Genomic DNA, 22,939 nt, shown 5'->3' on the forward strand with positions numbered 1-22,939 from the left:
CAGAGTGGCTTGCTCTTGCTCTTAGATACCTAAGTTGTCATAGCAGAGAGGGTCATTAAATTAACGTGATCTGTCATAATAATAAAGTCTCATAAAGAACATAGTATATTTGGGCAAATTGTACAAAACTTTATTCTCAAATAGCTTTAAAATAAAATAATTTGTCAGTATTCTGAATCACTTAATTTACTTTTTGGTGAATATTTTTGTAGGCAAAGCTATTGTTGCAGGAACATTGGCAAGCATTTGTAAGTATATGTAACTGGAAAATATCTATGTTGGAACTGTTGTACCTCTGAAAAATCTCTATAGCTATGGGATACATTCAAATAAGCAAAAGAACATGGTAAAATTTTGGTGATTGATCACAGAGGACAAATAGTAAAATGTAAATAACAAAGAATAAGCTGCTGGATTAAATATGTTTGCACAAGTAATTCCTTAAGTAATTTGGAAAATCAAACACATTCATAAAAATAAAATCTGCTGTCATATTGTTCAATCTAATAGTGCACAATCAAACAGTGCACTCGCTTCTAATTTGAGTTTACTAATGTTCTCTAGGTAAAGCCTCAGAGAAGGTCAGCTTGAACTTCACCTTATATAGGATATTGACTATGAGCTATGGATCAGATTCCTTTGTACTAAGGGACAGAAGTTATACAGTGAATAGACAAAACATTGTGTACATTTCTGTATGTATGAAAGAAGGAAATAAATGGAGACATTTAAAATTTTATCTGTGACTTGATTGGTGCACAACCTGCAATAAACTGTCTTGATAAGCACACAATGACCTAGTTTTAAAAACATTTTTTTTTTTTCCATAGGTGGCATCGAGTAGCTATTAGTGTGGAGAAAAAAAGTGTTACAATGATTGTTGACTGTAACAAAAAAACTACAAAACCACTTGAAAGAAGTGACAAAACAGTTGTGGACACCAATGGCATCACTGTCTTTGGAACCAGGATTCTGGATGAAGAAGTTTTTGAGGTAAAAATCAATACTGAACAATTGGAATTGAGTGATTTTGTGTTGCGTGAAGTGCTTAAGGCAAATCAGAATACATTTTTTAAGGCAAAAGCTGGTATAATGTAGAAACTTTGATTTATAGAACCTGTTAGGATAGGCTGAAATAAAAAAGAAGTAAAACAGGGAAGTGTCTCTATTGTTGGAAGATATGACGCATTTTTCTGTTCTTTAGATAATGTTGTGTCTGGAAGGGGCTTGCTTTTTTTGTCTTTCTGCCTAATATTGAGATACCTGAGATATTTAGGAGACTTAATCTGGGAAAGTTGAGTAGTATGATACTGAATCATTTTAGTTCTGTCTCTCTTAAACATTTACAGATATTTGCACATGCTAACAGTATTTGAAAGAGGGGGAGAAGGACCTGGAAAGTTTTCTGTGTAATATGAATCCCTTATATTGTTTATCCCACTTATTACTCTTTCCAGTAACTGGAACATACTTTGGCAATAAGGACATACATGTTTCCATCATTTACTGGCCAAGAAGTACATATAGGAAGGGTAAAATGCCTCTGAGGAAGTATGTGACTGCCAATCATGAGGCCTTTCTAGGTAGAATCCTTATGTCAACGATTATTTTTACAGGCTAATAATGAAGCTTCTCTAAATCTACAGTATTGAGTTTCTTTTATAATATTGTTATAAAATAGTCAAAACTGTTAAATTTAAATTAAAACTGAAAAATAAGAAAATACAGATCAGTAGTTAACTTACTTCATATACAGAACATCTGTGCTCCATAAATGTCCAGAGTTGTAACCTTAGCTTTAAGCAAGGCATATGCTTGAGAAGCTGCAGGGGTATCAAAACAGGAAACGTGAATTTTGAGTGTAAAATTGTGGCATTGTTGTCTTTCATTTCCATGGACATGGCGAAACATGAGACTTTGAATGGGGAAATTTCTGGGATGATTTAATGGGTCAACCAATATGATATGTTTGGTATTCACAGCCTAATTTACCTGTAGTCCCCAATACAGTTTGCACATCTGAGGGACATTATTTTCCATTTGAAGGTGAATTCCACAGATGCCTTATCTGGGGACAAGGATTTTTGGTCTCCACATGGGATAATTACTTTCAATTTTCATTTGTATTTCTTTCTTAGGTCAGAAACTAAGTCCCACAATATGTGTATTTGGCAATAAATTGTCAAAATACGTGCAACATTAATATACATAAGTAAAAAGAATTCAGCAAAAAAATGCAATAAAAGTAGATAAACTGATATTTTGTTAGTGTTTGACAAGTGATTTTAGATTTTAATAGAAACTAAGGCAACAGGCCCTGGCTTGTTCTTGCAAAGTTTGTAGCCATTTTAAAAGTTGTCAAGGAGGGAAGTGGACAATAAACAGACATTGGTGTTTGGTTTGTTTATTCAGTGCAATTGCTAAATACAAAGACCTCTCTGAAGTTTCAGAGGTGCTGAAATGATTGTACATAGCTGTTTGAAAATAAGTACAGTGGTTGATGATATGTGTATGAAGGGAGCTATTTGTTTTAATCATTTGCATTAAGTAACATGTTGAATAAAAGAGAAGCATGCTAGGGGCCTTTCATCTCTGAAATTGTTGACTATTATGATATTATAGTTGTCCTCTATATTTTAAACAGTTTTAAATATTAAATCCTCCAAAAAAGTGAGTAAGACCATTCCCATGGGAATACAGAAGGAGCATAGGCTATCTAAGGGGTAAATAAAATGATAGTTCTGAAGATTTCCTGCTATGTCATTCTTCTGTCACAAAGGTTATTAGCCACTCAGAAATAAAGATGAAACTTTGAGTCATGACAAAAAGTAACTATTTTAAGGCAAAATAATTCCTACTCTCGCATTTCCTCCTCAGTGATAGTTTCCTCCATCCGTACCTTTTGCACTTGTATATACAATTCTCTCCACTCTTTCAAGCCCTATAAAGGAGGAAGAGATGGGAAGGGATGTGGTAGAATGCAATTTTTTTTTGGTTAGCAACTGTTGGAAGAGTCAGTAAGGTTGGATGAAGACATACTAAGCAAATTGAAATTGGTACTTGAAAATCAGAATTAGCAGATTAATTGAAGAATCCCAAAAAATAACCCTACATTTTTCTTGAAGTCAAACTTACGTGAAGTCAACATGGACATGAGAATATAACTTTAACAGAATTTTCTACAATGACTTAAATAAAAATAGTTTTTTTCTGAGGGTTTTTGTCATGTGTTGAAGGATAAAAAAGGAAGCTAGTGATCCTCTGTCAAATTTTTCATGGAAATCTCCTGCAGTGACATGGTAAGTCAGTGCTTCAATTCCAGCTGAGACCCACTAAGAAGAAAGATGGGTTTGCACTCACAAAAGAATCATAGAATGGAATCGTAGAATCATAGAATCATTTAGGTTGGAAAAGACCTCTAAGATCATCAACTATTAACCTAACACTGCCAAGTCCACCACTAAACCGTGTCCCTCAGTGCCACATCTACACATCTTTTAAATACCTCCAGGAATGGTGACTCCACCACTTCCCTGGGCAGCCTGTTCCAATGTCTGACAACCCTTCCAGTGAAGAAATTTTTCCCAATATCTAATCTAAACCTCCCATGGTGCAACTTGAGGCCATTTCCTCTCATCCTATTGCTTGTTACTTGGGAGAAGAAACTGACACCCACCTTGCTACAACCTCCTTTCAGGTAGTTGTAGAGAGCAATGAAGTCTCCCCTCAGCCTCCTCTTCTCCAGACTGAACAACCACAGTTCCCTCAGCCGCTCCTCATAAGACTTCTTCTCTAGTCCCATCACCAGCTTTGTTGCCCTTCTTCGGACGCGCATAGAAATCATGCACCTGTCTGTAAAGTCAGTTTACAGGCTGAATCTTAATATTCAGCACTGAGAACAGCAACATTTCTACCATTTGTAACATCACTGTACATTTCTGTATTCCTTCAGTAGTTAGGTTTCCTTATTTAACTGATTGCACCCCTTTTCTCTTGCTTTATTCAGAGAAATCAGTTAGATTCTTGTAAGGCTGTTCTTGTAGTTGCTGGGGCTTTAGATTTAGTCTGAAATCTCTTACTTAAATTAGAAGCTTAGAGTCTTTTTCTTTTGGGATAGGTTTCTGCATTCTCTTTTACTGTACAGCCACCATAAGTACATTTATACCTATGTTCAGTTATTTGAATCTTTAGCTAGAAATATGTGTGTTGAAAATAGGCAATTAGAATGGCCCTCAAAGTTTAAACAAAGTACTGTGCCATATACAGTTTTAATGATATGTGTCCTTCAAAGTCTGGCCAAGCAAAACATAATCTAGTACTTTTTGAGTTTGTCTCACATTTTTCTACTCTCTAAACAGCAATCTTTCTGTTTCATTAACAAGACTTTATCCATCCTTTATCTGCTGCTGCTACAATTTCTAAAGGTTGGGGCTGTTCCCTGAAATTTGTCTCTTGCTTGAGAGTCTCCTGGTTGTGTCTTAAATGTTCTGTTTATCTTATTCATGGTAGCACAGAGTGATGTTTGGTGGTTCCATGGCTCTCCTTGGTAGTATTTCTGTGTTGTGAACCCTGTTGTATCTTGAGACCACAACAGGCACTGAAGAAACACATAACACAATGTGTCTTACTGTATATGCAGAAAATTCCTGAAATGAACTTATTTAGCCATGACATTAGGTTTAAGTATTTAAGACTTAAAACTGTATGACAGACTTTCCATATGACATTTGGTGCCTTTATTAGCCTACATGTAGGAAGCACGTAAAAAGAAATACCTAAGTGTATAGTGACCTGTTGGAATTCACAGCATCTTGTATCCATGCATCACAAAGGCTGTTTTATCTTGGGTAATAATGATGTTTTTAGTCATAGTAAGCCACTGATTTGATCACAGGAACTGTGGAGCACTCTTCAATCTCCTCAAACTGAATGGAAATTCAAAATGTGGAAATAATGAAGCTGTAGATAAATATAATGAAATCTTAGGCTTCAGTAACCTGCTAGTTGAAGATGCCTGGGTTTCTTCTGGGCCTGAACCCATTCATACAGCGTAACACAACTGCACAAAAAACAGTTGGATCATTAAGGTAATTCACTCCCATTGAAAGCATAGTTCAGCACTGTCAGAATCAGCCCTGTAAACAACTAGATACATCATATGTTCTTATTTCCTTAGAGAGTACGTCTAAACCTCTATGAATTCATGTGTACACACATGAGTTAGAAATAGATATTATTACGTGACATTAACCTGACCTCCTGACAACTTGATTGTATCTTTGGAAAAAAGAATTACTTCTTCAGTCATATTGCTCTAACATATTTGCATGGACCATTCATTTAGAATCCTCAGAACAAATATTGCTCCTATGAGGAATATTTCACACTTCTTTTAAAACAGTGTTACATCACAGTGGATCAAATCTTCTTCTTTGTTTCTAACCGTGTTATTTTAAATTTGTAACACAACAAAATTTAATGAAGTTAAATTATTGGCTATTTCCTTTTCTTTTTTCTATTCCTAATATTAACTTCTGTTTTCTAGGCAATTCTCTTACCTTTGTTCTGATGGTGGCAGTCTGACTATTGCTAACACAATAATATGATATAGTACACTGGGAAATTTTAAATGCATACATTTTAATCAGTTTGACATGACTTCTTTGATGTAGCCTTCTTTTGCTGATGATCAATAATTTCTAAGTAAGCAAGAATACTGGCTGTTCAGAGATCAGGTAGATCACCACTGAAAGGAAAGGGCTGATTAGTGTCCTAAGAGCATGATAAATGACTACCTAATTTCCTATTTTTGTATATTCAACAAACATAATATTCCTCAGTAAGTTTACCTGCTGGTGCTAAAGCTAAGAGGCAGTTTTTAGTAGTGCTCTTAGAAAGATCTTCTGTTTTAGCTTTAAAAGTAAGAAAAAATTTATCTTCAGTATTTTCCAAATCTTGGGGGGGGGGGGTGGGGGGGTGGAGTGTCTTATATGAGTAATTCTAATTTGGAGTTGCCTGCTGCTCATTCCTGAAAGTAAGTGCTAATCTGAGATTTTATGATATTGTGCTCAATTAATATGGAAATCAATATGATGTCACAAACAAGATATTGAATACAAGCAAGCATTAAGCACCAGGTGCATGCAAATGCTTGAGAAGCAAATGATAAACTATGAATGTGTCTTAAATAATAAAATAATAAAATAAATAATTAAAATAATAAAATGATGCTGTCTAGAAACTATTCTTACTAACTGCCAAATTATGAGACCTTCTTTTACACTGCTAAGCACTTGCTCACTGAAGTGGATCTATTGATATCAGTGGGACTAATTTGTAAATGCTTGTTTATGAAAGACTGACACAGTATACCTCAAAATTTTACATGTGTCATTTGAAATTAATCTCTTCTGTGTTTTCAAATACATAGTGCAAGAAGGGCTGGTTTGTAAGTGCTTGCTGCAAGAAGAAAACTCCTACAATAGCATACAAAAATTAAAAAAAAAAAAAAAGAAAAAAGAAGAAATTAGTCAGATGCTGGTACATGGCACCTAGTAAAAGAATTTTTAATTGTATCCATTGAAATATGTTTGTAGCTTAAATGTTTGATAAATAGCAGGGATCTTTTTATTCTTTGCCAGCTTTAAGGATTTGTCACTCCTCATTTAGTACTGTTGCTGTGAAAAATACAACAGTTTTTTATAATAAGTATTTTATAATCAGTTAATAACTAACAGAGTTTTTATGCAGGTATTTCCCTATAGAGACTCTTTTCCTTCAAAACTCCCCACATGTCAGGCCAATACAATGATTTTTAGGCACTGTGCTGTAAATTAGTATAACAAGACAAAACCTGATGTATATAAGACTCTCATTTAAAGCCAATGAAAGCTTTAACTGCACATAGTTTATGAGATTAAATCCTTGCATTAATCCTTGTTAATAAAGGGTTTAGATTTTGATATTAGGCATTAACCCATTTTCATGAAAAAGCATTCATCCACCCACGTACAACATCATAGGATTCTTTTAAATATCCTGAGTGAGCAGTTGAAGATAGAGTGATAGTACCCTGACAGCAGTATGATTTGACTTACAGATCCCTTCAGTTGAGTAACCATCCCTCACATATCTGTAAGCATGGGAAGTCCAAGTGTGCAAGTGCAGAAAGGCCATTCATCTGTGTGCATACTCCATGAAGAAGGTAGCAGTAGCAGAACGGGTAGAGCTTTTACTGACTGACCAAAATTGCTGTATGGCTGAAGTAGAATAGGGAAATTAGCCCAAAGTAAAACTCCCCCAAAGGCATGTAGTGTGAATGATGTGTCATCAGTATCCTCTGTTGAGCTGCACTACTAGCTAATGTAGGCATAGCCAAAATGATTCCCATTGTATGTCACCTTTCGTAATTGCTAGTGGCCCACTAAATGTTTAGTGTCAGTCACGCAAAAAAGTAGTGTTTAACATAAATGGGACAGAAACACAACAATGCAATAGGTTCAGGCAAAAATGTTTAGAAACAACCTTCTAGCTATCACCCCCAGAGAAATGGCCGACTTCCAGCATTGTGAGGAAAAAAACCAACAAAAAAGATAAAGGCAAAGCAAACAATTTTTCCATTTCAGAGGCACCTAATAAAAAAACCACCATTTTTTACAAAAGCTTTCTATTTGGCTTGTTTTGCTTTGCTTTTTATTTTAATCTGAAAGAACGGTGATTTGGTGGTGGGGTTTTTTTATAGTATTTCCAAACTTACGCTTGATGAACAAAAGTAAATAATCCTGTTTTCCTTGTTTCCCTTCCTTATTTTTGAAAGCAGGAAGGGGAGAGAAGAAGAAAGCAAAGCTCTAGTAATTCACTGGAGTTCAAGTTCATTTTCAAGGAACAAAGGAATAGTCATTTAACTAAACTGTTGGTAATTACATCTAAAATTAAAAACCTGGGCTCAAAAAATGCTGCCTGTTACATCAGCTCCAGCAAATTTTACAGATAAGATTTATTATCACCTCATTTAATATTCTGTGTAATACATTTAAGTTTTAAAGAACAGCTGTAAATGAGGTTTCAAAGATAAATGACAATGTAACAGATTTGCAGGTCTTTTATAAAGGAAATAGGATGTCCTTGGTCACATGTGTGTGTGTGTGTCTGCATGTGTATGTTATTTACACATACTGTATATACAGGCATTGTAATAAAATCTAATCTCTCAGACAAGAATTGCAAATAGACTTTGGTCTGTGAACAGCTATGTTTTGAAGGTTAAAAATTATAATTGGTATATCAACCTAGTTCTTAACCAAGCTGAATATGTATTACTATAACCATGGAGTTTCAAAGAATCAAGAAGACATTGATTACTATGGAAATTTTGACCTGTACAGACTTCTGCTTTCACAATTTATTGCTTTTACAGTGCTTCAGTCTGGCAGGCTCTAAATATCTTTCTCTAGCTATATTATGCAATGGGCCTGGGTTATGGAATATTGTATTAAAGGCCCCTGGAATTCTTCAATACCTCCAATCTTTGCAGGCAGATTAGATGAATTCTGCAGCAGGTTTTTCTAAATTCTATAGCAATAATATCCAGGCTGTCTAGACTTTTGTTCTTTGCAGTCTGTAGTTGTACTGTCACATAACTAATTAGAGAAAGTTGGCACATATACACAGATTAGGGTTTCTCCTGATTTACTGAAGAGTCCACTCTGTAATTCTTAGGCTTTAGCCATCGTATGAAAATGAAAGATATTTATGTTGTTCTCCTGAGTTGATATAGTGCCTAGCATTGGGGTTTTTTTATGCTTTTATCGCCATTTAGGTAGTAATTTTAAAAATCTAATTATCCTTATAAGCACATAAGAGGTACTAATTTTATCCAGAATATGAATCAGAAGGATGGTATTTTGCTAATACTAACCTTCCTACTCTAGTTGTGGAAAGTCTTTCTGAACCTCTAATACATAAATTAGACATCTAAGTAACAGATGCATTATTTTCCATTAACTTTTTTTTTTTTTTCAAGCTGGAAAAAAACCAATAAGCTTTCTCCTAATGAAATCTTTCTAGAAAATATCATTATTTTACAATATGAAACTACAACTTGAGTTCTCAACACTGGTCCCGTCACATTGTTATGTAGCATCCTAGTTGTGTAACTACCAAGATCACTTGTTCTTTGAAATGATTTTTTTTTTAAATATTTTGAATAATTTGTGAAGTTCACTTCTGTGGAGAGGGTCCTGCGTTGCTTCTCAAGTAATGCTTACCTGCTATTTCCTGGACAAAGGTCACCTTCACCTGGCAAAGTTATTGTTTCATTACGATTCTTGTGAAAGTGATATCCCAAAAATCTGTCTCTACAACTCAACTGTTTGAGGTTCTTGTTAAACTAGGGAACTAGACCATAAAATTTTAAATACTGGAAAAATCAGTAATTTCAGCAGTGATTCCTTCCTATAGTGCCCTTACAGCCTTGTAAGAATTCATACTTTTGCCTTTTTAACAATGCTGGCAGGTGATAATAGAGATGTCTTTTATCAATGACAGAAACTTTTAGCTGATAAATAGACTATAAATAGACTACTTTATGGTTATACTTCTCTAATATAAAATATTTAGAAAGCATTAGTAGGATTACGTCGTTAAAAGGAAAAGAGAATATTTCAAGAAGAGAGATAATACCTAAGAGTTTTTATGAAGTCACAATTAAGATAATAAGCAGCCATTAACATTTATTGCTTATAATGATAAAATAATTCATTCCTTACTTCTCAGGCCCTCAATGTTTTACATCAGTCAGAAAATCTGACCCCATATCTAACAGGAGATTTTCCTTATTCTGCTTTCTGCTGTGAATTCTAAGAAAGTCTCTAAAAAGGTGGACTCAAATATAGTGATTACTACCATGAGACTAATTAAAGCAATAATTACATCAAGAGAAAGTCAGTAAAATTGGAAAGAGAACTTGGTAGTCTACTGCTTTTCTGCAAATTGGGTCTCCATTTTCTGTTTTTGTTAGTCAATGCTGTATTTTTTCAGTGTTGCAAACTGCTTTCATATCAAGAAGCTATGTTTTGAGTGCAGATACCCCACCTTGTGCATTACTACTTAGTGAGGTGTGTTTTTCAACAAATCCTGGAAGTGCACATACACATAAAACTTCTTATTCTAGAATGTCACTGTGGTATGTCTGTGAGATTCACAGAGGAATTTTCAGGGGCTGAATTCACCATATACTTCTTATTTTTAGCTGGACTGTTCCTTGTACAACAGCTAATTTGAGTGAATGTCTGTGCAGCTGTTCCGACAGGCAGGCATTCAACTGATGTGAGCATATTGTCCTTGTTGCTCTGTAGCCTGGTTCTCCACTTTTGCTGTGGCATGCCACAAAGAAGCGAATGTTTCCTCAGATCTAATTAACTCCTTTTAATAGTCTTAGAGGATTCTGCAAAGAGTAGCTTATTTGGTAGGGTACCTTTTAGGACAATGCTACAGAAGTAATCCTTCTGTACCATGTTTTTATGCTAGGCGTAACTGGTGGGCAAGATATTTTATGATTCTTAGGCAGCTTTTTTCATATAACCATGAGGCTGATTCAAAAGCCTCTGAGCACATTCCCAAAATAGAGAGGAATTAAAACGTTCATAGACTAACTATTTTTATTCCATATTGAGATGAATTACTCGACTATGCATTGCTGTTGTGAGTTATGTGTTGGCTTTGACAACAACTTAGTGTCTATTTCAATGAAGTATTTATGATCCAAACTAAATATTAAGACTCCAAATTGATCCATTTTACTTGCAAGCAGTATTTTTATGCATAATGTTAGGTATGCTTGAATACCTTGCTGGATGTTCCCCTTCACCTCTGGGCAACTAAGGCAGAGATCTAGCTCTCAACTTTCTCATCCCTAATATGCAACTAATGTTAAATATCTGATAAACACTGTTTAAAATACATTGTATTAAGTGTTATCCTGGACAAAAAAATTGTTACAAGGCAGCAGGTTTGTCTTCTTAAGTGCTAAAAACCTATTTAGCACCTTTTGGGGAAAGTTAAGCATGCGCATTGTTACAAGTAATAAGACGAAAAAGTGGCTGCGTATATCTGTCTGATACCTCACCACAAGTTCTCTGCCTGTGCCTTCTACTGTCATCCCACTTATCTCTGACATCAAATCATGGTGGAGGACTGGCTCAGCAGAGACATCAAACATTTTACTTTACATCTATCAACTTTGTGAAATTACCTGAGCAGTCTTTCCCAACAAAAGTGGTCATGACAATTTCATAGGGAAGGAAATAGAACTAATCTATATAGACAACTGCCTTTTGTATTTCTTTTTTTCTCTATGCATTTTTCAGAGTACTTCAAGGATACTCAGGTGAATTTATAAATTTTACTCTGTTCTCCCATCTCCTTCCCCCTCTTTCTTCTCCCTCTCTTGCTTTTATCATTCTATCCTGTGAGACTTCATTTTTTCCTGCAATTTTCATAGAAGGATAACATTATGCACATATGCATACATGTTTTGATATCTCAGTGTTGTTTTAGAGACCAACTATTAGAATTATTAATAACCCATGACTCCATTTATCCATATTTTCATTTAAAGTTCTTGGGACTTGTGCAGGTAGATCATTAAGCGCCTAATTTATGACTCCAGGTCATGAAGTATGGCCAGATTAAGTATTTGTAGTTTATTTGCAAAGAACTTTATAAAATTCTATTTCAGTTTCACAAAGTCAAGCAGTTAAAATCAAAGAAGGTGTTTGTGAAGACTGAAGTCATTCTGTGAAAAATTCTCAAAGAGTAGCGTAGATTTGTCCAACAAATACCTTAGAATGATAATTAAACCACAATAATGAAATCCACAGTAATGTATGTGGAATTTCATGTGCTGAGATGATTGACCTGATCTGAAATGAAAGCTCTTCACTGACTAGTGAAACAGCACTGCCAATGCATCACATACAAATAGTCAAAGAAGCCATTTAATTAGCAAAGGCAGAAAAATAAAACCAAAAAATAGAAAAAGAAAAACAATAATTTACTGAAAATATTATTATAGCAGATGTTGAAGGAAGAAGAGGAAAAATTAAGATTTGAGATGCCAAATGTAAAATCAATCAGTTCCTCAGTAAACTTCTCACACATGAGTAGCCAGAAGCAATTTATGTATACTGTGCAAGACTTCTGAGGGCCTCCCTCTATGTGGACCCATGACAGGCAGACAGGCAGGGCTGGCAAGTACAGTCAATGGATCAGGCACAGCTTTAACCAATTTAGAGACATCTAAGCCAAGTGGTAACAGCATGCTGAGTGCTTCTTGCAAACACACAATCCGACAAAACCCAGTGCCAAAATTCCGTGACATTCAAGATCAGCACAAAGCAAGCTCCAGAATACTGGCTATATTCCTCTACCTGGGCTCTCTTAGCGTATCATACTAAACAGCAGTAGTTTCAGGAGCAGTTCTGGCTATACTCACACTAGCTGGCACACTGTATACATGGTCATCTGTATAGGCATCTCCGAAAGCCATGTATGTTCAGGGGCATATAGCAAGACAATAACCTGAGCTGAACAGGGTGAGGGTAGGGGTTCTACACATCCATCTCTAATGGTTGCTCCAAACGAGTTACCTCTTTTGTCTTTCAGTTGCTAATTCTCTCTAACTTATTCCTCTGCTTCACTTAGTTTTAATTTGTCTGGTGAAAAAGGAAGGGCAAAGCACTTTGGAAACACTTTGCAGGAGATGGGGGATGCATAGCCCAGGCTGACAATGACTGTACAAAACCTCTCAAAGCACTCAAACTCTTGAGGGAGTCATGTAAGGAACCAAAGGGGGAATTTCTCTGTATATATAGCAGGTTCTGTAGGAAGATTTCCAAATCAGGAAGCATTAGTGAACTAAGGAAAATGAAAGAGACAGTCCAGAACCACTGACAGGGGAACTTTCAGTATTTCTGGAAGCTTAAAAAAATATATATTCCAACTCTAAATTAATCTGAGACACACATGAGTCTATAAAGTAAAATGAGTTGAGAGTATTGTAAATAACAGATTTGTAATGTATAGCCATTATGTGCTAAGAAAATAAGTATTTCATATTTTATGTTAAATAAGTTAGCAAAAAAATATTGTAGAACTGGGAAAAATGCAGAAGGTTGGTTGATTTTTTTCAATTTAAGGGTTTTTTGTTTCTTTCTGTGATTTTTCTTTTTGAAAGGAAGGAGCGTTACAAATTATTCTTTACTGTTTTAAAATATACTTCAATTTTGTTAATTTGTTAAAGGCTACTATTCTGACACCAATTTTGGAAATACTGAGACAATGGTGAATTTTCACAGCTGTACATTTCCATCAGTTATGATATTTTCTCTTTAAAGACAAAACATGCACAGATATACTAACAAAGTTATTCCTTTGCCCCCATTTTTGGTAAAAACAAAATAAAATTACATTAAAAGTATATAAAAGCTTAAAAATCCCCCCTTCTGGGGAAACAGTGAGAGACTGAAGTTAATGGATTTTGACCAAGAACATGTGCCAATTTTCAACAACCTTATTTTTATGACAGCATAAGAATCTCCTGAATGAGGAAATTTATAGTGGAAATGTTGGCAGAAATTTACCTAATGCTGTTTAAATGGTACCACTATGTTAAGAAATGCACTGGATACCAGACAGCTTTCTGTGGAAAATGATATACAAGGTCTCTGTAGGGGATCTCAGCAGAGCCATTTTTATTATCCAGAATAGTGGGTCTCTTTACTGTGATGTTGTTTTTACACAATATATGGGGTCAGAGATGAAAATAACTTTTGTTAGCTGTTAAAATTTTTATTTCAACATATTTTATAGTATGTGTTTACACAGTGCTTACCTAATTATTTTTTATTCCAATAACTGTGTTTCTGATACAGCCTTTGTTATTTTACTTTATTTTCTCCCTTCTTTGAGAGTACAGATGTGATGCAAACTCTCAGAATTATACTGTTGATCACTTGCATGCTGAGCTGCATGCTGGTAATAGGAAGTGCCCTGAATTAAATCTTAGGAATTTAGACTGGTTCCCAGTGAAGAAGTAAACAAACAGCATGAAAATGACAGAGCAGGAGTTACACCTTCCCACCCTCTTCTTTCCAAACCAGACAGTTTTTAAGCCGGAATTTTGCACCTAGTCCATTCGGTATTAATTTGCACTGTTTTGCCATGTGAACAATAGTTAGGATGTTTTCCAGAATAGCAGCAGAAATTAAGTAGATATGTTATTTGTAGCCACAGATGTTAATATAATCTCTAATATAAGTATTATGTGCTTAGTTTTGTTTTCTGAATGAAAACTATGTACTTTTGATGAACTGTAGACAATCTTTGTTTTTGTTATTTAATGTGCATATGCTTTCCTGCAGGGTGAGATCCAGCAGCTTTTGATTATAGCTGACCCCAGAGCTGCATATGACTATTGTGAGCATTATAGCCCAGACTGTGATTCCCCAGTGCCCAACGCTGCTCAGGCTCAAGATCCTCAAGTTGATGAGGTGAGTAATCAGTCATGTATTACTAGATTTATTGCACATTAGTGGTTGTGCTGTATACAAGTTACCAAAGGAGCATTTACAGCTAAATGGCACACATTGTTCTAGATATGAGGGAGGAATGTTGCAGGAGTGTGTTCATTTTTGCTATCCACTCATTTATGTCAAGCATTTGAAGGAACCTATCAAACTGGTATTTGAATAACCAGCATGCTCAATGAAGTTAAACCCCAATTCCTTAAAAAATGGTAGCAATATGAGTTTGTTTAGTTGTACCTATTTGTCCTTCCTGAGTATGTTTATGATTTCACCGATGCTGAGTACCATCAAATGGCACATTTGAAAAATATGGGAGCTATGAGTATTCTGCAATTGTAAACAACTTCTGCTAGAAATGCCTTGTATTCTAATGAGCTGTGTCCAGTGTACAAATGAAGTACACACAAAATTATTTCAGCCAGTTCCACTCATAGCAGGTAAATATCAACAGGGACAAAACAGAGTTGGAATTTTTCCCAGCAACACAAAAAATGTTTACAGAAACCATTTGTCACTGTAGACAGTTCTCACAGCCATAAACTGAGTACTTCACTGAGGGCAAGACAGTTCCTTATATTAGACCTCTGAGGGTCAGCAGTTGTATGTATTGTTGTACACATTCTAAATACTTGCATCAAACACTGTAAAGTGGAAAGCTTTTGCAAAATGTAACCAGTCTTAATTGAACTTGGCTCTGGACAGTTAGTATGCACTCAACTGCCTGTGAACTGACTGGTTATTGTTACTGATTGCTCAAGAGATCACCATTAAAAACTTGCTGAATTGTTCTCGGACACCTGCTTTGAGCCAATTTTGAGACAGAACTTTTGCTAAATACATGATAATTTTCTTTGTTGTTACTATTTATTCTGACTGAAAATTATGTCATCAAATGGCTAAGGTCCACAGGGCCTAGAACTTAGTTCAAAGGGACTCCCACATCCATTGCATCAGAGGTATAGTTCAAGATGTGTCAAGTCAATAACACATAGGCAGAGGCCTTTACACTACATTAGAGTGTATGGAGTCTGGTGTCTTCATGAGGACCCTGCAGGACCTTCTGTCTGTGTGCCTGGCTACATGGATCTCCATGCGCTATATTCCAAAACAGAACAGGTTGAAAGCATATTGTTGATATTTTATGGGAAGAAAATAAAAGATAGCAAAATTAAATTAATTCTTTTCTCCTTACTAAATTTCAAATAAATTTGAGATTTTGCTTGGGAACTTTCCTGGACTTTGCTGCTATGTGACTTAGCACTCTGATTCTTTTTCTACTTCCTGTGTGAAGACCTGGAAGGTTTGAATAGGCTAGTGCTTTTCTACTTTGAAATAAGACTGAAGAGTAGTCAATCTAATAAACTCATCTTTGTGGGAAAAGGTTGTTAAAATCATCCCTTGGTCTCTTTCTTGAAGAGGAATATATCTAAATTCTTAAAATGCTTTAAGTTTGGAGTACTGTCACCTCCAAACTCACATCAACTCCTAAGCAGGAGTTAACATGGCTTAGAGAGATTGCGAATATTTGTTTGCTCTGGCCACCACTGATGGCAACGATGGCTCCTGTCCTTTAGTGTAATGCATTTGGACAAGACTTGGAGTCCACAGAAATGGACTAGCTAATGGATAACGAGCTAAATCTCCTGCTGTCAGATATTATGTTTATATAGTACCAAAGCTGTTTGACACTAGCATCAGTTGAGACCACTCATGTGTAGATCAAAAAACCCCAAGCCTCATCATAATTATAAAAACTATGTGCAGATATATAGTTACACGCTCATCATGTAGAATTCCCAGTTATATACTGCACATCTATTGAAAACAGTCTGTGAGCACCGAACAAAGAAAGGGAACTATAAAATCAAACAATTGGCGCTGTTCTCCTTGAGCATCCAAAGTAGAGATCATCTAATGCAACTGCCACTGGAGTCAGCAAATATCTTATTGTTAAATTCAGCAGCCATTGCAAAAATCCCCTTGAGGTTAGTGTTTTTTTAATGTGTTTTTCTAAGGCCAATTTTTTTGCCCTGTGATAACACATATAGTTTGTGGGAGAACCTACAGAGAAAAAAGTAAAATCAAAGATCTTAATTTGTAATGTAACATTTTTAAATTAATTTCAAAAACATTGAAAAAAGCTAAAAGGTTAAAAAAATGAAGAACTGCCATTTCTGTTTGCTTCCATTTATTGCTCTGAATGGTGATTTTATCATGTTGCTTTCTGAACTAAGACACAACTTCCTTGTATCCATGAGTTTGTATGTATAACTTTGTATGAATATTCCCAGTGAAGTCAATGGATCTCTTTAATATGTTGTAATAGTAATCTGAAATAATCACATCAGCAATATTACCAGTGTGATGAATATGCAATAGACTAAATGACTGACTGAATTGCCCAGAATTATAGAACTGTCTGCTAAATGATAAAAAAGCAGCTTGTTAAAGCAGGCTACTTCGTTACCTTTTGAGATGCAGTCTATCAAATCACACAGATAATTCATCTTAAGGAAATAAATGCAACAAGTCTTATTTAGGTACTGGAAGAAGTTATAGAAGATAGCAATGCAGATTTTTTTAAACTGTTCATTGCAAAATTAAATAAGGCATTAAAAGATAAAAATATAAGTACAGTCAGTCTATATGGAAAACAATTATTTCAAAATGCCTGATTGCATGTTTTGAGGAGATTACAGGTTTGATAATGATATCTGATAGAATTTATAGACTTAGACCTTCGTAAAGCTTCTGATTTGTCAACATATGATATTTGAATGAAAAAAAGAAAAGGCATTGTATGGCAAAGATAAAGTACCTGACAAACAGATTCAAATCTGCCTGCCTTATTTCAGAAATTACTATAAACTGAGAGCTATCACTGAATTAACTTTTTGGTAGAGTTTCTTAGGAATTGTGCTCACAATATAGAAATGAGTGTAAAATGGATGCTATTAAAATTTGTCAGTCATGATATTGTAGAGCAGTAAACGATGATAACACAACTAAAGGCAAAATTGCACACATAAAAGAAAAAGAAAGAAATGCAGGGCAAACAAAGAGAACTAGGGAACCTACAATACAGCCTGCTTGCATGAGTTAACAAAAGAACCTTTTGTGTGCAGCAGATTGTCCCCATCTGTGGGCTTCGTTGGCTGCTATATCAGCGAAAGCAATTTTGGGGGTACCTGATTTACCAGACTGGGATACTAATCAAACTGAAAGCCAACAAGAAAAGATTACTGTTTAGCTAGATTGATCTGGTTTGATCTCCCACGTTTTCCCACAAACTCTTGTGATAGAAAGAGGGAAGAGAGAACACTTGGCTAAAGGCTAGGCAGGATTGTGTCTTTCAGTGCCAGCTTTGGCTTAAGCCAGCAGAGGCTGAAAATATTTGTTGGACAGTAACCTTGAAAGATTCTGGTTATTAAAGTAGGGAAACAGTTTGTACATGAGCACTCAAAGCAAAACTGGCAAAAAAATGCAGTGCATGTCTTGGTTTGTAAGCAAAGGAATAAGAATACAGATGCGATATTACTTCTTTGTATGCTGTTGGTTGAAACATATACTGGAACATCACATACCATCTTGGTGTTGTCACTAAAACAAATATTGCAAAAATGGAAATGATTCAAATAAAAGCTACATAATTGTTGTAACTTTAGGAATTGGAAAACTTAATCTGTTTGACTTGTCCACAATAATGACAAAATCTTGAAATGTGTCTCAATTTACATATGCAAAGAACCTTCACAAAAAGAAAATATTGGCTGCAGACAAATGGGGGGGGGGAGAAAAGAAAGTAAGTTAGATAATCTCAGGCAGGAAAAGATCTACTAAAATTTTTAGGAATGAAGGAACAAATGGCCGAAATATTGTATCTCTAGATATCTTCAAGCCAAGGATAGATACCTTTCTGCAAGAAGTTTTGAAGTCTGCAAGTATACAGGAGTTAGTCAAGGTGATCTAGTAGACCCTTCTGGCCTTAAGTCTCTGAGCCTTTGAATTACTGCAGACTAGAATAAGAAACTGATACTTGGCTTAGAGGAAAGAGACAAATTATGTGATTGCAGAGCCTATTAATGTGTGTTTCCAGCACTGACTACAAAACCCAAAGGAAGTCGTTGATTTTTGTCAGTGAGATAGTAAATTATGTTTGTGGAGTTGCACCTAGGAAGCTGAATAGGATTTCTCTTGATATGACACACCTTTGTAGTCTCCTGGCAAGTTCACAGCCTAGGAATGGAATTACTCTAAAAAGTTGGATGATTTTTAGACCGCTAAAGAAACATCTGGAGAGAAAGATTTGTCTAAGACAATGTAAGTTTAAAGCTAAAAGTACTTTGTTTCACTGAGTGTAATCATTGCTCTAGGCAGTGTTTCTTTCTGCAAAGGAGCAAACCATCAAATACTCAACATTGTAGTTTTTTGGCTGTTTCTTTCAATAGCAGTGGTGGCTTAAATGAGTTCTTTCCTTTTCTGTACTCATTTCCATCCAATGCCATCTTTCCAGTACAGCTCGTAGAGTTGTTTATGCGTTTGTTGGGGCAAGGTCTGAGACTTCATCTAGACTTAACAATAACTTACCAACTGTAAAATGGGAAAAATGATGGAATGTATCGTAGTGATCTTCCATTAAATGAGCCTGAGGATGCATGTCACATCATTGCAACATCAGAAGTGCAATATTTGCTTTTGGGTTTGTCTCAAGACCTTAAGACCTTGACTTTGCTCTCTCTCTGTGTAGGTTTACTGGACACTGATTTGTAATCAAAGTGTCTTTACTGACGATACCTTAAGTGCTGCACTGAGATTTTCTTTTTCTTGTTGCATCTTCTTTTTACCTTAACATCAGATTGAAACTGCAGTTTGGGTGATGCAACAGAGAGGACTTAAATGCCTACTTTTTACATGCAGTGTTCCTTTACCTCTGATTTAAGTGCTTAGGTTGCCCTAAATAAAGCTCAGGAAGTGTCAAGCATCTCACAATGGGATTCACAAAAACAGCAAGCTGTGAATAAAGACATAGACCTAGCCAGCCTACAAAGGGAGGACATATCTTAAATTCTACCCTTCTCTACAGGCTTACTCAGCTGTGCTAATCCTGATCTCCATGCCATTCTCCTACCTAACCAAGGTCAACCTCCTGCATCCTCTTCCATCACCTCTCCCTTCTTGTAGGGGGTTGGGTAGGAGTGACATAAGGACTTCAAGATATAATCTTTGGAGCTGGATGCTGTATTTCCACATCCATTTTAATTATATCAGTCGCTGTCTGGATCCAAGTAACTGTGATATATGACTAAACAAGGTTTATTTGACTGGGTAACCTTTGACTACCTTTTGTGTACAAGCTCTGCAAAAATCTGTTGAATTTGGCTGTTTGCCAGAACTGTGGGGATTTCTGTGGGCAGTTCAGGCTAAGCTATTAGAATAGAGATGCATGTGAGTGACATTCCTGTACAGAATGCTTTTATTCTTCTATGTTTTGGTCCAACTTCATCAGACCTAAGTGTCTTTCAGTCTGAAATTTGAAAATGGGAAAGAAATAGATTAATAGTAATATACACACACTTTACTCTGTTGTTTATTATCATTTATTTCCACCTTCATGACATGTTTTAATTGAAGTATGCATCAGTCATCCTCGTTCTTGCTTGTGAATAGCTAGGTATGAATCTCCATAACTTGTCAAGTACAGAGTGATCACCTCAGCAGTTGTCACTACACCAAAAAGGGGTTGCCTAGAAGTTGCTCAAAAAATTGTGCTGAATCTGTAGTTGCTTCTGGAGGAAAAAGAAAGCGTATCTGATTATAGAAAATGTTCAAATTTGAACACAGCAAGGGAGGAAGAGTACTTCCCAAATGGACCAAACCAAATCATTACTTGATGAGCACAACTCTCAGTTCTCAGAAATTCCAAGCAAAGAAAAGTCATTGTGTTTGATTTACAACAGGGAAGAGGTTGTCAGATCTTTTATAGAACTTACTGTATCCTGAAATATATTCGTTAAGTGTTGGGTGTTATTGGCTTATATCAGAAGACAGTTGCTAGAGAGTTCAGAATGTTTGGTGCAATTAAATAGCTTTTGGATAAAGAGAATTACGTGGAGAACAAACTGACCATGAACTTTAGAAAGTAACTAGAATAGTGCATTAGCATTATTTTAGTCTAGTGTCACAGTCATTTTACCATGCAAAATCTTCCTATGGCCTGCAAATTTTGGAGGGTTTTTATGTAGAGAAAGCAGACAAACTAAGGGGCAAAGAGCAGCAAACAACTAAACTGGTAGGAATTAGGGTGAGGAAATGAGTGAGCAATGTGAGTTCTCTGTACTAGATTGTTATCCTTCCATCATAGAATTTTACAGAACAAAGTCTCATCATTAACAATATGGTATCTTCATGAACCCTGCAATGTATCTGTATGGCTAGCACCAGTGGCTCCATAGTAACTCATTGAATGCTGGAATTAAAAGATAGGATGAATTACTATGGAGCCACTGGTGCTAGCCATTCAGATACATTGCAGGGTTCATGAACACAGTGGCAAAATCAGCCATTTGGCTGAATAGTGTCTTTGGGAGAAAAGGGTCTTTTTTTTTGTTAATTTTAGTTAAGTTTTTTGTTTTGTTCTGCTGGTTTTTTCAGAGGTTTTTTTTATACTGAGCTTTAAGATTAATTCAGTAATCATTACATTTGTTTCATGCTGAATGTGTAATTAGGTTTTAAGGATCAAATGTGGGGATGAAATTATATTTTAAAATTATCAGGATTACTTTTACTAAGGAAGTTACGCACCTTACGTTCTTATAAGTACCTTGTGAATAGTCTGGCCTGTGTCTTGTTTTCAAAACCCTTTCTACTATAAGTGGAAATGTATTAAATTCAGTTCCAGTTCAATCATGTTTGGCCAGCTCACAGAAATTAGAGCAAGGAAAGACCTAGGCAGTCTTCATCTTCCTTGATGTTGGGCAGTATATTTTCTGGAGTGTTGTCAGGTCTAGTTTTCAATGGACCCAGCTATCAGGCTTTCAAATCTTCTCTTGGAAGATTCTTCTGCAACCCAATAAATCACACTGTCTGAATTCTGCTGAAGAAATTGCCCCCCGAAGGAACTCTGCTTTATTTATTTTGGACCTATCCCAAACTAATGGATTACTTGAAGAAATGAAATGTTTGCCTTTAATGAAATGAACTTGGTGAAGTAAAGGTGCAAATGGCCCCCAAAGTATGTCGACTTGGAGGCCTCATGCATCCTTTCAGACCATGTTAATTTAGTGTCCTTTCAGGTGTTTGACTGATCAGAAAGACCAGCTTTCTGAAGAATACAAAAAGATAATTATTTTCATGTTTAACTTCATGTTTAATGTCATGTTTAGAACAGCAGTTAGCTAACTTAGCAGATGTTAAAAATAGTGATCTTCCTAGCTCTCTTTTTCTCTGTATAGATATATAGAATTTTTCTTTAAGCAATTAACATAATAAAGAACCTGAAATGTCTTGTTCTCCTTTTGACAGAGGCTGTCTTTGAAGTTGAAGATTTTGTTCTCATGTCCTTTTATATCCTTGCTTATATCTCTTTTATGAACAATATAAGGATTATGTGGTAGAAGAGGCCGTCTTTTAAATCTTTTATCTTTCCCTCTGCCCTAAGATTGATATCTACTACCATTTATTTATTTATATTACTGCATCTGATTTTTAAAACTCTCATTTTGCTGGGCATCCTCTATTTTATTGCATTTTGTAAAGTGTTAGTGGGCCTAGAATGTTTCAAAGTCATCTTTGCCTCTTTAGCTAGCTAGATGATTTAGCATAATCTTTAGGCAATGGAAAAATTGAGCTTATGACAGTTCTTTGGTTTAGGATTTAGATTGCTAGTTCCTTGTAATTTGGAAACGTAAAGCAAAAATGGCTAAAATCTACATCTTGGAATGGGGGAGGTGTGTAGGTTTTTAGATTAGGAACAGCAGAAGAATCAGTTTTCAAAGTAAGGCTGTCTTCAGAATATTTAAGTCATTCCACAGTTGAAATAGGCCTTGCATGCTGCTTCTAAAATTCATCTGATGAAGAAAACAGTTCATCTCTTTAATTGGAATTGCATGATGATCTGGTAGTGTAATACAATCACTCTGGTAAAGAAAGCATGAGGTCATAGTGGAAAGATTTTGTCCCATCAAGAAACAGCAGGTTTTATTCTTCCTTTCATTTGTAAGAAAACAGTCATATGCAATACTCATTACAAGAATGGCTGTTCTGTAACTATTGGTGGTCTTACAAGAGAAGAAAGAAAAACAACAGAAAATTGCATCACATTTGAAGTATGTGTTACCTGATGTCTCTTAGCTGAA

General features: G+C 35.6%; 1 protein-coding gene across 4 annotated transcripts in view; it reads left to right on the top strand.

The window, feature by feature from the left end:
- COL11A1 (collagen type XI alpha 1 chain) overlaps window positions 1-22,939 on the top strand; it is a 162,310-nt gene that overhangs the window by 22,991 nt on the left and 116,380 nt on the right. For all 4 annotated transcript variants that reach the window (XM_059822273.1, XM_059822276.1, XM_059822272.1 and 1 more), the window contains exons 4-5: window positions 831-993; window positions 14,421-14,549. In XM_059822273.1, the coding sequence (XP_059678256.1) occupies window positions 831-993; window positions 14,421-14,549 (292 nt within the window). The remainder of the gene's footprint in view (window positions 1-830; window positions 994-14,420; window positions 14,550-22,939) is intronic.

The sequence above is a fragment of the Gavia stellata genome, chromosome 10 (genome assembly GCF_030936135.1).
Source record: "Gavia stellata isolate bGavSte3 chromosome 10, bGavSte3.hap2, whole genome shotgun sequence".
NCBI lineage: Eukaryota > Metazoa > Chordata > Aves > Gaviiformes > Gaviidae > Gavia > Gavia stellata.